This window comes from Ursus arctos, unplaced genomic scaffold (assembly GCF_023065955.2).
Source record: "Ursus arctos isolate Adak ecotype North America unplaced genomic scaffold, UrsArc2.0 scaffold_26, whole genome shotgun sequence".
NCBI classification, from domain to species: Eukaryota; Metazoa; Chordata; class Mammalia; order Carnivora; family Ursidae; genus Ursus; species Ursus arctos.
In genome coordinates this window covers 40,635,997-40,648,490 of record NW_026622941.1, presented here as the reverse complement: position 1 = coordinate 40,648,490, position 12,494 = coordinate 40,635,997, and the positions used below count along the sequence as shown (strand labels likewise).

General features: G+C 40.0%; 2 protein-coding genes across 4 annotated transcripts in view; one reads left to right on the top strand and one right to left on the bottom strand.

Annotated features, from left to right (window-relative positions):
• FAM186A (family with sequence similarity 186 member A) overlaps window positions 1–6,227 on the top strand; it is a gene marked incomplete at its 5' end in the record, with an annotated part of 60,558 nt that extends 54,331 nt beyond the window's left edge. The window contains 3 exons of the mRNA XM_057318828.1: window positions 153–304; window positions 1,561–1,743; window positions 6,206–6,227. Coding sequence (XP_057174811.1) covers window positions 153–304; window positions 1,561–1,743; window positions 6,206–6,227 — 357 coding nt within the window. The remainder of the gene's footprint in view (window positions 1–152; window positions 305–1,560; window positions 1,744–6,205) is intronic.
• Window positions 1–12,494, bottom strand: part of LARP4 (La ribonucleoprotein 4) — a 192,818-nt gene that overhangs the window by 126,523 nt on the left and 53,801 nt on the right. The gene's annotated exons all lie outside the window — the stretch shown is intronic.

Here is a 12,494-nt window from a genome sequence, read left to right as displayed (position 1 = left end):
GTGATTGGAGGAAGAGAGAGAGGTTGGAGAAAAAGGATTTGCTAGTCCATGGAAAAGAAAGAGTGATAGTTTAGCTAGGGCCAGCTCAGATCTTCCTAAAGAGTCTGACCCTTTTTTCCCATGGTTTCCTTTTCTGATTTATTTATTTTTAGCTTCAAGGGATGTATAAATTGAATCTTAGTCAACCTATCCCTTTGATCATCGACAAAAAGCAGATACCTGCCTCTACCAAATTTGTTCAACAACCATTCCTAGAGCTGCTAATAGAAGAAGACAGAAAGTCTGACACATTCAAGAAATTTCGGTATGTACTTGAAAAAGACTGACATTAAACCTTCTTTGGATGATATGTGGGACCTAATACTTTTTTTTTCCTGCCCAAGAGTTTCCCCTTCCCCACAATTAGGATATGGTGCAGTAGAGAGTTTAAGGTAGTATTGATTTCCTTAGCCAATTTAACAAGAAGCTTATTTACATATATTTCTACTTAAATATTTAACATCTAATTTTGAGTTCCTTTTAAAAAATGGTTCTGGTCTGCTTCTTGTCTGCTCTTTTCCAGGAATGATGAAAGTCCAGTTTTCCCTTTAGAGGCTCCCCTTTGTAACAATCCCAAGATAGGGGCTCTCTTGTTCCTACAGGTGACATGACAATTATGGTCCTGGAGGGAGATAAGCTGATGACATCCCTTCCTTATAATGTGTCTTGGGTGCCTCATTTCACATGCATGGACTTACCCCAAAGATTCAGCTAGGTGTCTATTTTTCCATGTCATTAATTGTGAATGCTAAAGGCTTTAAATAAATTGTTGGACCAGGCAGAACTTTTTTAATAAAGTGTTAGAATTCTTTTTCCCATACTTTTGAACTTATATCTAAATGAATCATAATTAGTGTCAAAAGATTTTTCCAGATGAAAGATTAATTTCATTAATCATATGAGGACATACATTTATAGATTTGTGGAACATTTGTTAATATGTGATGTTCTATTTGAATTTGAACTGTTTTACTTTTGCTCGCTTAATATATTAGTTCAACTTCAAAAAAATTTTTAAAATTTGAAAAATTAAAAAATAAAGCTGGCCTTGTAAAAAAAAAAAAAAAGGAAAAGAAAAAGGAACTGATTTTCCTTACCATGAAACAAATTATTTTAACAGAATGAAGAAACTTAGAAACATTATTTTTCTCCCCCTTTTTTTTTTTTAAGAAAGTAGGAGCTTTGGGAAGGAAGAGGAAAAGAACATTGCTGGGGAAAAAAACAGTTTGGATATGGTCTATATACTCCACGAAGCTAAGAAGATAGTTTTAAAATAGATTACTAGGTGAAGTAATGAAAATGCAGCTTTCAGGGAAGAAAAAAAGCTATTTCAGCAAATTCTGCTATTTTAATCCATCACTCAGTCAACGTGGGCATAGCTAAGGTTCTTCTGTGCCAGAGAGGACATTATAGGACAAGATGGTAGGGAAGAGAGAAGGGGAAAATAAGATTCATATATTTTAATTGGATATGGAGTTCAGGAGAGTTTGGCGCTTTCAATTAGTGTGTCTGATTCTCTAGACAAGGAGACCAAATGGGAGCTATCTGGAATGCTGATCTGTCAACTTCAAGCTACCCAATAACAGAGAAGACAGCAATACATTCGCCCTGGGCCCAGCTGGGTGGATACCCAGATATTCCTATGCTACTCCAGTTAGATGTTCAGTCTACCTTCAGAAAATCTCTTGCATCCATTAAATCACAGTAAGTTAAGGGATGGGAACACTTTGGTATTCGGGCCTTTGGTCATACCTTCCGTTTCCCTAACTTGACCTTATCTTATAGTACCAGGGAGTGACCAAAAGCAGGTGCTTGGTGTGAAGTTAGACATTACTTTTTCCAGAATGCCATATAAATAGAAGTATACAATATGTAACCTTCTGAATCTGGCTTTTTTCACTTAGTGTAACTCCTATGAGATTCATCCATATATTATATGTATCACTAATTCATTCCTTTTAATTTACTGACTGGTATTGTTCCATTGTATGGCTGTACCACATATTTTTATCCATTCACCAAGTAAAAGACATTTGAGTTGTTTTCAGGTTTGGGCAATTATAAATAAAACTGCTATAAAAATTCATAAACAGGTTTTTTAAAAAAGATTTTATTTATTTACTTGAGAGAGAGAGCAAGCGAGGGAGAGGGCACAAGCAGGGGGAGCAGCAGGCACAGGGAGAGGGAGATGCAGACTCCCTGCTGAGCAGGGAGCCCAATGTGGGGCTTGATCCCAGGACCCTGAGATCATGACCTGAGCCAAAGGCAGATGCTTACCCAACTGAGCCACCCCGGCGCCCTACAAACAGGTTTTGGGGTGAATGTAAATTTTCACTTGTCTTAGATAAACACCCAGGAGTGAGACTGATGGGATAGATAAGTGCTACGTTTAACTTTTGTAAGAAATTGCCAAGCTATTTTCCGAAGTGATGTTTCATCTCTACATTTATTAAGCAGGGCTAGTTCTTGTCCTGCCTCTGGATGAAAACCTAGGTGGTTCTGTGACATTTCTGGTAACTTCTCAGTAATATGTTTATCTGGTTAGTAAAATGTCCAGAACAATGTTTAAGTAAACCTTTGTTTTGTTTTAAAGTTGAGGCTTCTCTCTTCCAGCTAAGACTATTACAACCTATAGTCAGAAGGAGGATAGGAACAGCTTATTTTTTCTGGCCTACTGCTTCTGTTCCTACTTTTTTAGCTTGCTACTATGGGACCCTTTAGGGATTAGAGCTCTGAAGAAGAGAGAGAGGAAATGGAAAGTTCTTATTGACTATTACTGTTGTGTTTTCTAACATCAGTGCTTCCTGGATGTGGCAGATTTCTAAAGCTAACTCTTTCATGAGGTACTTTGGTCAGTTCCTTGGAGATCGCCATCACTGGAGATCTCTTATCTGCAGATTTCTTGATCTTGTCAAATATATTTCTATTCTGGGGCATCTGGGTGGCTCAGTCAGTTAAGCATGCGACTTTTGATTTCAGCTCAGGTCATGATCTGAGTTGTGAGATCAAGCCCCGCGTCAGGCTCCATGCTCAGTGCAGACTCTGCTTGAGATTCTCTCTCCCTTCCCTCTGCTCCTCCCCCCAGTTGCACTCTCTCTCTAAAATAAATAAATAAATAAATAAATAAATAAATAAATATTGCTATATATATTTCTATTCCAGCCGGTTGTTGACATTTGTGATACCTCCAGCTTTTCTCTGCTGAGATGTGTTTGCATATTGATGCAGTCCTCCTGGACAGAATCCATGACAACCCTATGCCATCTTTCTTGGGTAGATGTATATATATGGCCCACATCTAGTCTACAGAAAATAGTGGAGCTTACTTTGTCCAGGTAAACTCTGAGGTCGAAGGCTTATCCCAATGCAGTAGCAGCCTCTTCTTTGCTTCTACTATTAGTGCAACTAGCCAACCAATCACTGCCTTAGCCTTTTTTCAGGGACTGAATCAGGCCCCATTCTATGGGCCTCCAAAATGTGGGGGCCTGTGGTAAGTTCTTAGAGTGGAGAAAGGGTAGGAATGCTCTCAAATTCTCTTCTCCTTGACCATTTCATACTCTGAGAGTGAGTTAGATGATTAAGAGTCAATGAGTTTGTAAATCCCAGTTTGGGACTCCTCTTTGAAATCCGGTATCTATTGTTAGGGTTTCCAAATTTAGCAAATAAAAACATAGGACACCCAGGTAAACCTGAATTGCAGATAAACAAAAATGTTAGGGATGCCCGGGTGGCTCAGTCGGTTAAGCATCAAACTTCAGCTCAGGTCATGATTTCAGGGTCCTGGGATCAAGCCCCATGTTGGGGTCCCCACTTGAGCAGGGAGTCTGCTTGTCCCTCTGCCCCTCCCCCAACTCATGCAAGTACACTTGCATTCTCTCTCTTTCTCACTCAAAAAAATAAACGAAATACTTTTTAAAAATACACAAGTGATTTAGTATAAGTATGGTCCATGCAATTTTATACTTACACTGAAAAATTATTTGTTGTTTATCTAACATTCAAATTTAACCAGTCATCCTGTATTTAATCTGGAAACCTTTCCATTGTGCTTTGTCAAAACTTCTGTTTTCATGTGCTACTACATACAAAATATGTATTAGGAGTTTCTAACTTGCACAGTTAGACGCCTGAAAACTTTCAGAGTAGGAGATGGTAAAAACAGTGAAAAAAACTAAGACATTATAGGGAACAGGAGAACTGAAGTCTTGGATTTTTGCTATTTTTTCACTAAAATAGAAACAGAGAAAATATACAGTTTAAAGACATCTTAAATTAGTAATAATAGGCACTATATGATCAATTACTATCTGCCATCCTCCCCTTTTTTTCCTCACTAGAATCTCTTCAAGGTCTTCCTCCCTCAAAAAGGATTATATTTGTTTTACTTTGTGGAAGTTAAAGTACAAACTAAGAGGCTTTCTTTCCCTCTGGGTTTAGTTAGTTCTACCATCCTTTAGATCTCAGTTTAAACAATTATTCTTTCTGAGCTGTCTTCTCTAATTCCTCCTATGTGCTCCCACAGTATCTTGTAATTAACAGTATCCTAGCACTTACCATTCTATATTGTGATTGCCTCATTACTTACCTCCCCTGATTTTACACAATATGTTTTGGAGAGATTAGTTGTGTTGAACTGACTCTACTTTTGCTCTGCCTGCTTTCCTTCCAAAAATATTTACTGACTACTTACTATTTACCAGATACTATAACTAGGCACTGAGATACAATGTGTGAAAAGGGTTTAGGAGATCATAGATGCCAGGCAGAAGGAAAAAATATATGTAAATATCCAGGGCCAATAGCACATTGCTTCATTTGCTTTATCTCCTAAAACAAAAACAAAAACAGGGGTGCCTGGGTGGCTCAGCCGTTAAGCATCTACCTTCGGCTCAGGTCATGATCCCAGGGTCGTGGGATCAAGCTCTGCATCGGGTTCCCTGCTTGGCAGGAAGCCTGCTTCTCCCTCTTCCACTCCCCCTGCTTGTGTTCCCTCTCTCACTGTCTCTCTCTCTGTCAAATAAATAAATAAAATCTTTAAAATAAATAAATAAACTCTCAGACTTGTCCATACTGAACCTCCCACAATTCATCAATTAAAGTGTAAGTTTTCAGGGAGCTTGGGTGGCTCAGTTGGTTAAGCATCTGCCTTCGGCTCAGGTCATGATCCCAGAGTCCTGGGATCGAGCCCCCCCATTGGGCTCCCTGTTCAGCGCGGAGCCTCTTTCTCCCTCCCCCTCTCCCCCCTGCTTGTGCTCTCTCTCAAATAAATAAATAAAATAAAATAAAAAGTGTTAAGTTTTCTACCACACAGATTCCTTCAGAAGTGTCTGCTCATGGGTTTCTGCTCCAGTAAGTTGTGATTCTCTGTATTGCTGTCTCTCCAATTTGGGGGGCATTGGTTTGTCCTGTGGCCTCACTTCTCTGAAGGATCTAAGAAGAATTGCTAGCTTTCAGTTTGTTCAACTTTTTACATGTTGTTAGGATGGAGTAGGAATTTCTTGCATATATTTTCAAAAGATTTCTGTGCACTTGCTTTTGAGTTACAAAAATGGGCTCCTATGAACATGTTTTTTAACTTGCTTAAGTGTTTCACTTGACAGTACATCTTTAAAATTTTTCTATAGTAATATAGACTTACATCATCATTTTTATTGATTGCATAATATTCATTGTATAGTTCTATCACAGTTTATTGAACTGTCCTACTGATAGAAGTTTCCTATTTTTCAACATTACAAACAATGCTGCAGCAAATATCCTTGCATAAGTTTGTATACTTATATGGTGATTTCCCCATGAAAATTCCATTAAAATAATATTCATTTTTTTCCAATTACAAAAGCAAGGTACATTCATCATAGAAAATTTTAAAAATACAGATAAGTCCATGCCCAGAAATAACCATTGTCAATATTTGGTCATGTTCTAACGTTAGGTATAAGAAGACTGTCTAATAAGTAATAAGCTATTGCCAAACCCTGCTCTTCCTGGGAGGCATTCTGCCTTGCTAAGGTGACTTTTATAAATAGAGATTACATATCAATTTTACTAGTTTAACTTTGTGAGTTCTGAAGGCACTCTTATTTTCCCTATTAATCATTTATATTCCTACAAATGCATTTAAAGGCAATTTGTAATAAGATTAATTTTCTTGTCTTGTTTCCAGGCTTAAGAAGATTCCCAAGTGACTGTAAAATTAAACACAAGCATGTTGAAGGTAAATTCCAGTGTTGCAGTAAAATTTCTATTTTGCTCTTTCATGTATATGCATTGCTTTGCCTATTCTTTTTTTTTTAAAGATTTTTATTTATTTATTTATTTATTTATTTGAGAGAGAGAGAGAGCATGAGCGGGAAGAGAGGCAGAGGGGAAGGAAGACTCCCCACTGAGCAGGGAGCCCGATGCAGTGCTCTATCCCAGGACCCCAAGACCATGACCCCAGCCAAAGTCAGAAGCCAGACGCTTAACCAACTGAGTCACCCAAGCACCCCCACTGCTTTGCCTATTCTGTGCTTTTACATTCTGCCTATTGTTCTTTAGGTTAAACATCTTCATTTCCAGACTATTAATATGACCACTCAAGAAAGAATATCCTTCGCTTTAGATTACTAGAAACACAAAACTTCAACAAACACTGTGGTAGGCTGTCATAAAAGGTACATAATATGGCCACTGACATGATGGCAAGGTGGCACAGTCTACCTCCCAGAACCTAAACCCAAAGATGCCTCAGAAATAAGAAATGAATGGATATTTTAAAAAGACAGAGAGAAAGAAAACCAGTAGAAACCCCTGGAGGGTCAGAAAGTGATTATGATTTGGCAAAGAAGGGAAATAGTAGCCCTGTACAGAGGAAAGCCAGGCCCCCAATCATGGGGAGTGAATTTGCAGAGAAATTTTGAGCTGGGCTCTTTTCTACCCCCAACATTGCCCAGACTCAGATCACTGCCTTCCTTATCAGCCCTGCCACAATACTGGAAAGCAGATTCATAGGGGACACTATTGGGATGTAGCGTAAAACAAGCACAGTAAATGCCTGACTTAGCCAATAAGCATCAAAGGGATTCCTCCTATCTCCCCCAAACCATAGACCTTCTTTTCATCCAGAGGACTAGACGATAAAGTCTTAGAAAAGAAAAGGCTAGAGTAAGATACAGAGAAGTTCGCTAAAGGGCAAAGCCTCCTGATGAGAATGAGGATATTCAAAGCCAGAACCCTGCTCACCAGGGGTGGCACAAGCTAAGGCTTAGGTTTTAATTCCTCTCACCCTCTCTCCATCCATTACCTACCAAGATGACTGATAATTGATACCCATGAGGGAAAATGACCTCGCAGGGAAAATTAACTAGAAAATTAGAAAGGCAATAAACTAAATAACCTACTCTAGATGACAAGAATTAACAGAATACATGCCAAATAAATGTCCCTAAAGAGGATACTGATAATGAAGCAGAAACAATAATAAAGAAACAAGTAGGATTACTGAATATTCAAAACACAGTTGTAATAAACTCATTAGATGACATAAACAGCAAAATGGACATAGCCCAAGATCAGGTCAAGAAATGTTTCCAGAAGACACTGAGAAGGAATTAGGGATGAAAAATATAAAAATTAAGAAATATGGAGGCTAGACATAGAAATATCAGCATTTATATAATAGGAGTGCTAACAGAAAGAAAAAAGTAAACGGAGGGAAGATGATACATGAAAAAAATAAGGACTTCCAAAGAAAGATTGATATTGAAAGGGTATACAGGGTGATAAATAGGGTTGATATGGGAAAATGAATACTTACTGATTCAGTATTTCAATGAAATTTAAGAACTCCAAAGGCAAAGAGAAAATTCTACAACCTTTCTAAGAAGAGCAGCTCACCAATAAAGAAAATGAATCAGATGGTGTCAGACTTCTCAAGAGCAACATTAGGAGCAGGACAGCAGTGAAGAAATATTTTCAAAATATTAAAAACAGAAAGTTTTTTAAAAGATTTTATTCATTTATTTTTGAGAGACAGAGAGACTGAGAGCACATGCAGGGGGAGGGCAGGCAGAGGAAGAAGCAGGCTCCCTGCTGAGCAAGGAGCCCAATGAGGGACACCATCCCAGGACTCTGGGATCATGACCTGAACCAAAGGCGGACACTTAACCAACTGAGCCACCCAGGCATTCCTAAAAACAGAAACTCTGACTCTAAAATTTTATATTCAGCTAAGCTATCAATTAAATGTGAGGGTATAATAAATATATTCTCAGACCTTCAAGGTCTCAGCAGATTATCATAAAGACCCTATGAAAATATTCCTGGAGGAAATAATCTACCAAACAAAAATTTTAGGAAATGCTATAAAATATAAGATAGTAAGAATGAGAAAATAACTTTCTGAAGTTTATTGTCTAAAAAAGCATTGTATAGGGGCGTCTGGGTTGGCTCAGCCAGTTGAGCACTGGACTCTTGTTTTCAGCTCAGGTTGTGATTTGGGGATTATGCGATAGAGCCCCACACTGGGCCCCATGCTCAGCAGGGAGTCTGCTCAAGATTCTCTCTCTTCCTTTCTCCCTGCCCCTCCCTCCAATTTGTGCGCTCTCTCTCTCTCTTTCTGGAATGGATGAATAAATCTTAAAAAAAAAACAAAAAACATGGGGATCCTGGGTGGCTCAGTCGGTTAAGCTGCTGACTCTTGATTTCGGCTCAGGTCATGATCTCAGGCTCTGCACTCAATGAGGAGTCAGCTTGGGGTTTTCTTTCTCCCTCATCCTCTGCCCATCTTCCTGCTGGTATTCTCTCTCTCTCAAATAAGTAAATAAATCTAAAAAAAAAAAAGGCATCTTAGGGGCACCTGTGTGACTCAGTCGGTTAAACATCTGCCTTTGGCTCAGGTCATGATCCCAGGGCCCTGGGATTGAGCCCCACGTGGGGCTCCCTGCTCAGCAGAAAGTCTGCTTCTCCCTCTGCCATTTTCTCTCTCTCTCAAATAAATAAATAAAATCTTTTTTTTAAAAAAGGCATTTTATACACCTACATACACACCCCAGATATAACAAAGTAGAGTGCAATATCCAGAGATAGGGAAGAGTGCATGTGTTAAAGTATTTATCCTACTAAGTAGGAAGATACAGATGGGTATTGATAAATTTCATAAATCAGGGGAAGAAATACAAGTAAATCCCTTAACAAGTTAGGGATAACCAATGAAGAACAAATGTAAAATGCATACCTTTCAAACCCATAGATAAAACTGATTTCTCCAAGGAAATGAGCAAGAAGCAAAAAAAAAAAAAAAAAAAAAAGAGAGAGAGAGAGAAAATTTAAACAGTTCTAACATAAAAGTAATTTAATATATTAGTTAAACTCACCAAAGAAAAGATAAAGTTCTCAGATTGAATTAAAAAACAAAATCTAGGTTAGGATGGCAGAGGAATAGAGGTCCCCTTTTTCAGCTGGTCCCCTGAGTCGAGCTGGATAGGTACCAGACGATCCTGAACAACCACGGAATCAGCCTGAGATGCAGGAAGATAAATCTGGATCTCTACAAATGAACATCTCCAGCGCTGAGTATTGAGGTACAAAGCGGGGAGCCGTGAATCTGCGCACAGATATCAGAAGATAAACAGAAGGGGGAGGAAGCCACTGTGTTCGGGCGCCGGGAAGTGGTAGCCAGCTGCACTGGGGAGTGGGCTGACTCATGGACCGGCACCCGGGAGAGAGCAGACTGAGATCGTGAGCCGGGGAATGTGCGTGACCAGTCTGAAAACCGGAGCTCCGGAGTGCGTGCAAACCACACTGAAATGGAGCTCCGGAGCGCGCGGGGGTGGCTGGCAGCTGGTGGTGTTAGAACACAAAGGACAGAGACGTGCCGGCCCTGGAAGTGAGGGCTGGGATGCCGGCTGTGGGGCGCACATCCCGGGACGCTGTAGGGTTTAGCAGCACCAACAGAAACAGAGTTAAAGTGGCCAGAAGAGCTCAGTGGAGAGCGGACTGCGATCCCTCTTTTCTGAGACAGAGGCTGGGATTCGGTGATTGCTGCTCTGATTCTCAGAAGAGGCACAGCAAACCACCAGGGAAAGCCACCAGAGAACAAAAGCCTGGAAATACCGGCTCACAGTGTGCCCATCCCCACCCCCCCTCGCAGGGGACAGGGAGACTCTACCCAAACAGGGTGGCCTGAGTATCGGCACAGCAGGCCCCTCCCCCAGAAGGTAGGCTGAAAAATCAAGAAGCCCACATCCCTAAGGTCCCTATAAAACAAGTGCACACTGCCTGGGTCCTGGTCAATAATTTGGGCTCTGGACAACCCCACAACCTCTCCTCATCAGAATGACAAGAAGGAGAAATCCCCCCAGCAAAGAAAAGACAATGAGTCTGTGGCCTCTGCCACAGAACTAATGGATATGGATATAACCAAATTATCAGAAATGGAATTCAGAGTAACAATGGTCAAGATGATGTGTAGACTTGAAAAAAATATTAACGAGAATAATAACGAGAATATAGAATCTCTAAGGGCGGAAATGAGAGTGAATCTGGCAGAAATTAAAAATGCTATGAATCAAATGCAGTCAAAACTAGATGCTCTGACGGCCAGGGTAAATGAGGCAGAAGAACGAATCAGCGAAATGGAGGATGGGTTGGTAGAAGAGAAAACTAAAACAGAAACTTGGCTCAAAAAAATCCAATCTCAAGAATGTAGGTTACAGGAGATCACTGACTCAATGAAACGTTCCAATGTCAGAATCATTGGCATCCCCGAGGGGGTGGAGAAAAACAGAGGTCTAGAAGAGATATGTGAACAAATTGTAGCTGAAAACTTCCCTAATCTAGCAAAGGAAACAAGCAGTCGTGTCCAAGAGGCAGAGAGGACACCTCCCAAGCTCAACAACGACAAACCTACGCCACGTCACGTCATAGTGCAATTCACAAATATTAGATCCAAGGATACAGTATCAAAAGCGGCCAGGGCAAAGAAATTTCTCACATACCAAGGCAAAGATATCAGGATTACGTCAAACCTGTCTACACAGACCTGGAATGAGAGAAAGGGTTGGGGGGGGGCATTTTTAAAGCTCTTTCAGAGAAAAACATGCAGCCAAGGATCCTTTATCCAGCAAGGCTGTCATTCGGAATTGATGGAGAGATAAAGACCTTCCAGAATCGCCAGTCACTGACCAATTTCGTAACCACGGAACCAGCCCTACAGGAGATTTTAAGGAGGGTTCTATAAGGTAAAAAGGCCCCAAGAGTGATACAGAACAGAAAGTTACAATCTGGGGTGCCTGGGTGGCACAGCGGTTGAGCGTCTGCCTTCGGCTCAGGGCGTGATCCCGGCGTTATGGGATCGAGCCCCACGTCAGGCTCCTCTGCTATGAGCCTGCTTCTTCCTCTCCCACTCCCCCTGCTTGTGTTCCCTCTCTCGCTGGCTGTCTCTATCTCTGTCAAATAAATAAATAAAATCTTAAAAAAAAAAAAAGAAAGTTACAATCTATAGAAACAAAGACTTTACAGGCAACATGGCATCATTAAAATCATATCTCTCAATAATCAGTCTCAATGTAAATGGCCTAAATGCTCCCATAATGCCACAGGGTTGCAGATTGGTTAAAAAGACATGATCCATCCATTTGCTGTCTACAAGAGACTCATTTTGAACCTAAAGATACATCCAGACTCAAAGTAAAGGGATGGAATACCATCTTTCCTGCCAATGGACCTCAAAAGAAAGCTGGGGTAGCAATTCTCATATCAGACAGATTGGATTTTAAACTAAAGACTATAGTTAGAGATACAGAAGGGCACTATATTATTTTTAAAGGACGTATCCAATAAGTGGATATGACAATTATAAATATCTATGCCCCCAAGAGGGGAGCAGCAAGATACACAAGCCAACTCTTAACCAGAATAAAGAGACATATAGATAAAAATACGTTAATAGTAGGGGATGTCAACACTCCACTATCAGCAATAGATAGATCACCTAAGCAGAAAATCAACAAAGAAACAAGAGCTTTGAATGCCATACTAGACCAGATGGACCTCATAAATACATATAGAACACTACACCCCAGAACAAAAGAATATTCATTCTTTTCTAATGCACATGGAACATTCTCCAGAATAGACCATGTTCTGGGACACAAAACAGGTCTCAACTGATACCAAAAGACTGAAATTATTCCCTGCATATTCTCAGACCACAATGCTTTGAAATTGGAACTCAATAACAAGGAGAAATTTGGAAGAAACTCAAACACTTGGAGACTAACAACCATCCTGCTCAAGAATGATTCAATAAACCAGGAAATCAAAAATCAATTTAAACAATTTATGGAGACCAACGAGAATGAAAACACAATGGTCCAAAACCTATGGGATACTGCAAAGGCAGTCCTAAGGGGAAAATACATAGCCATCCGAGCCTCACTCAAAAGAACAGAAAAATCTAAATGCAGTTTTTA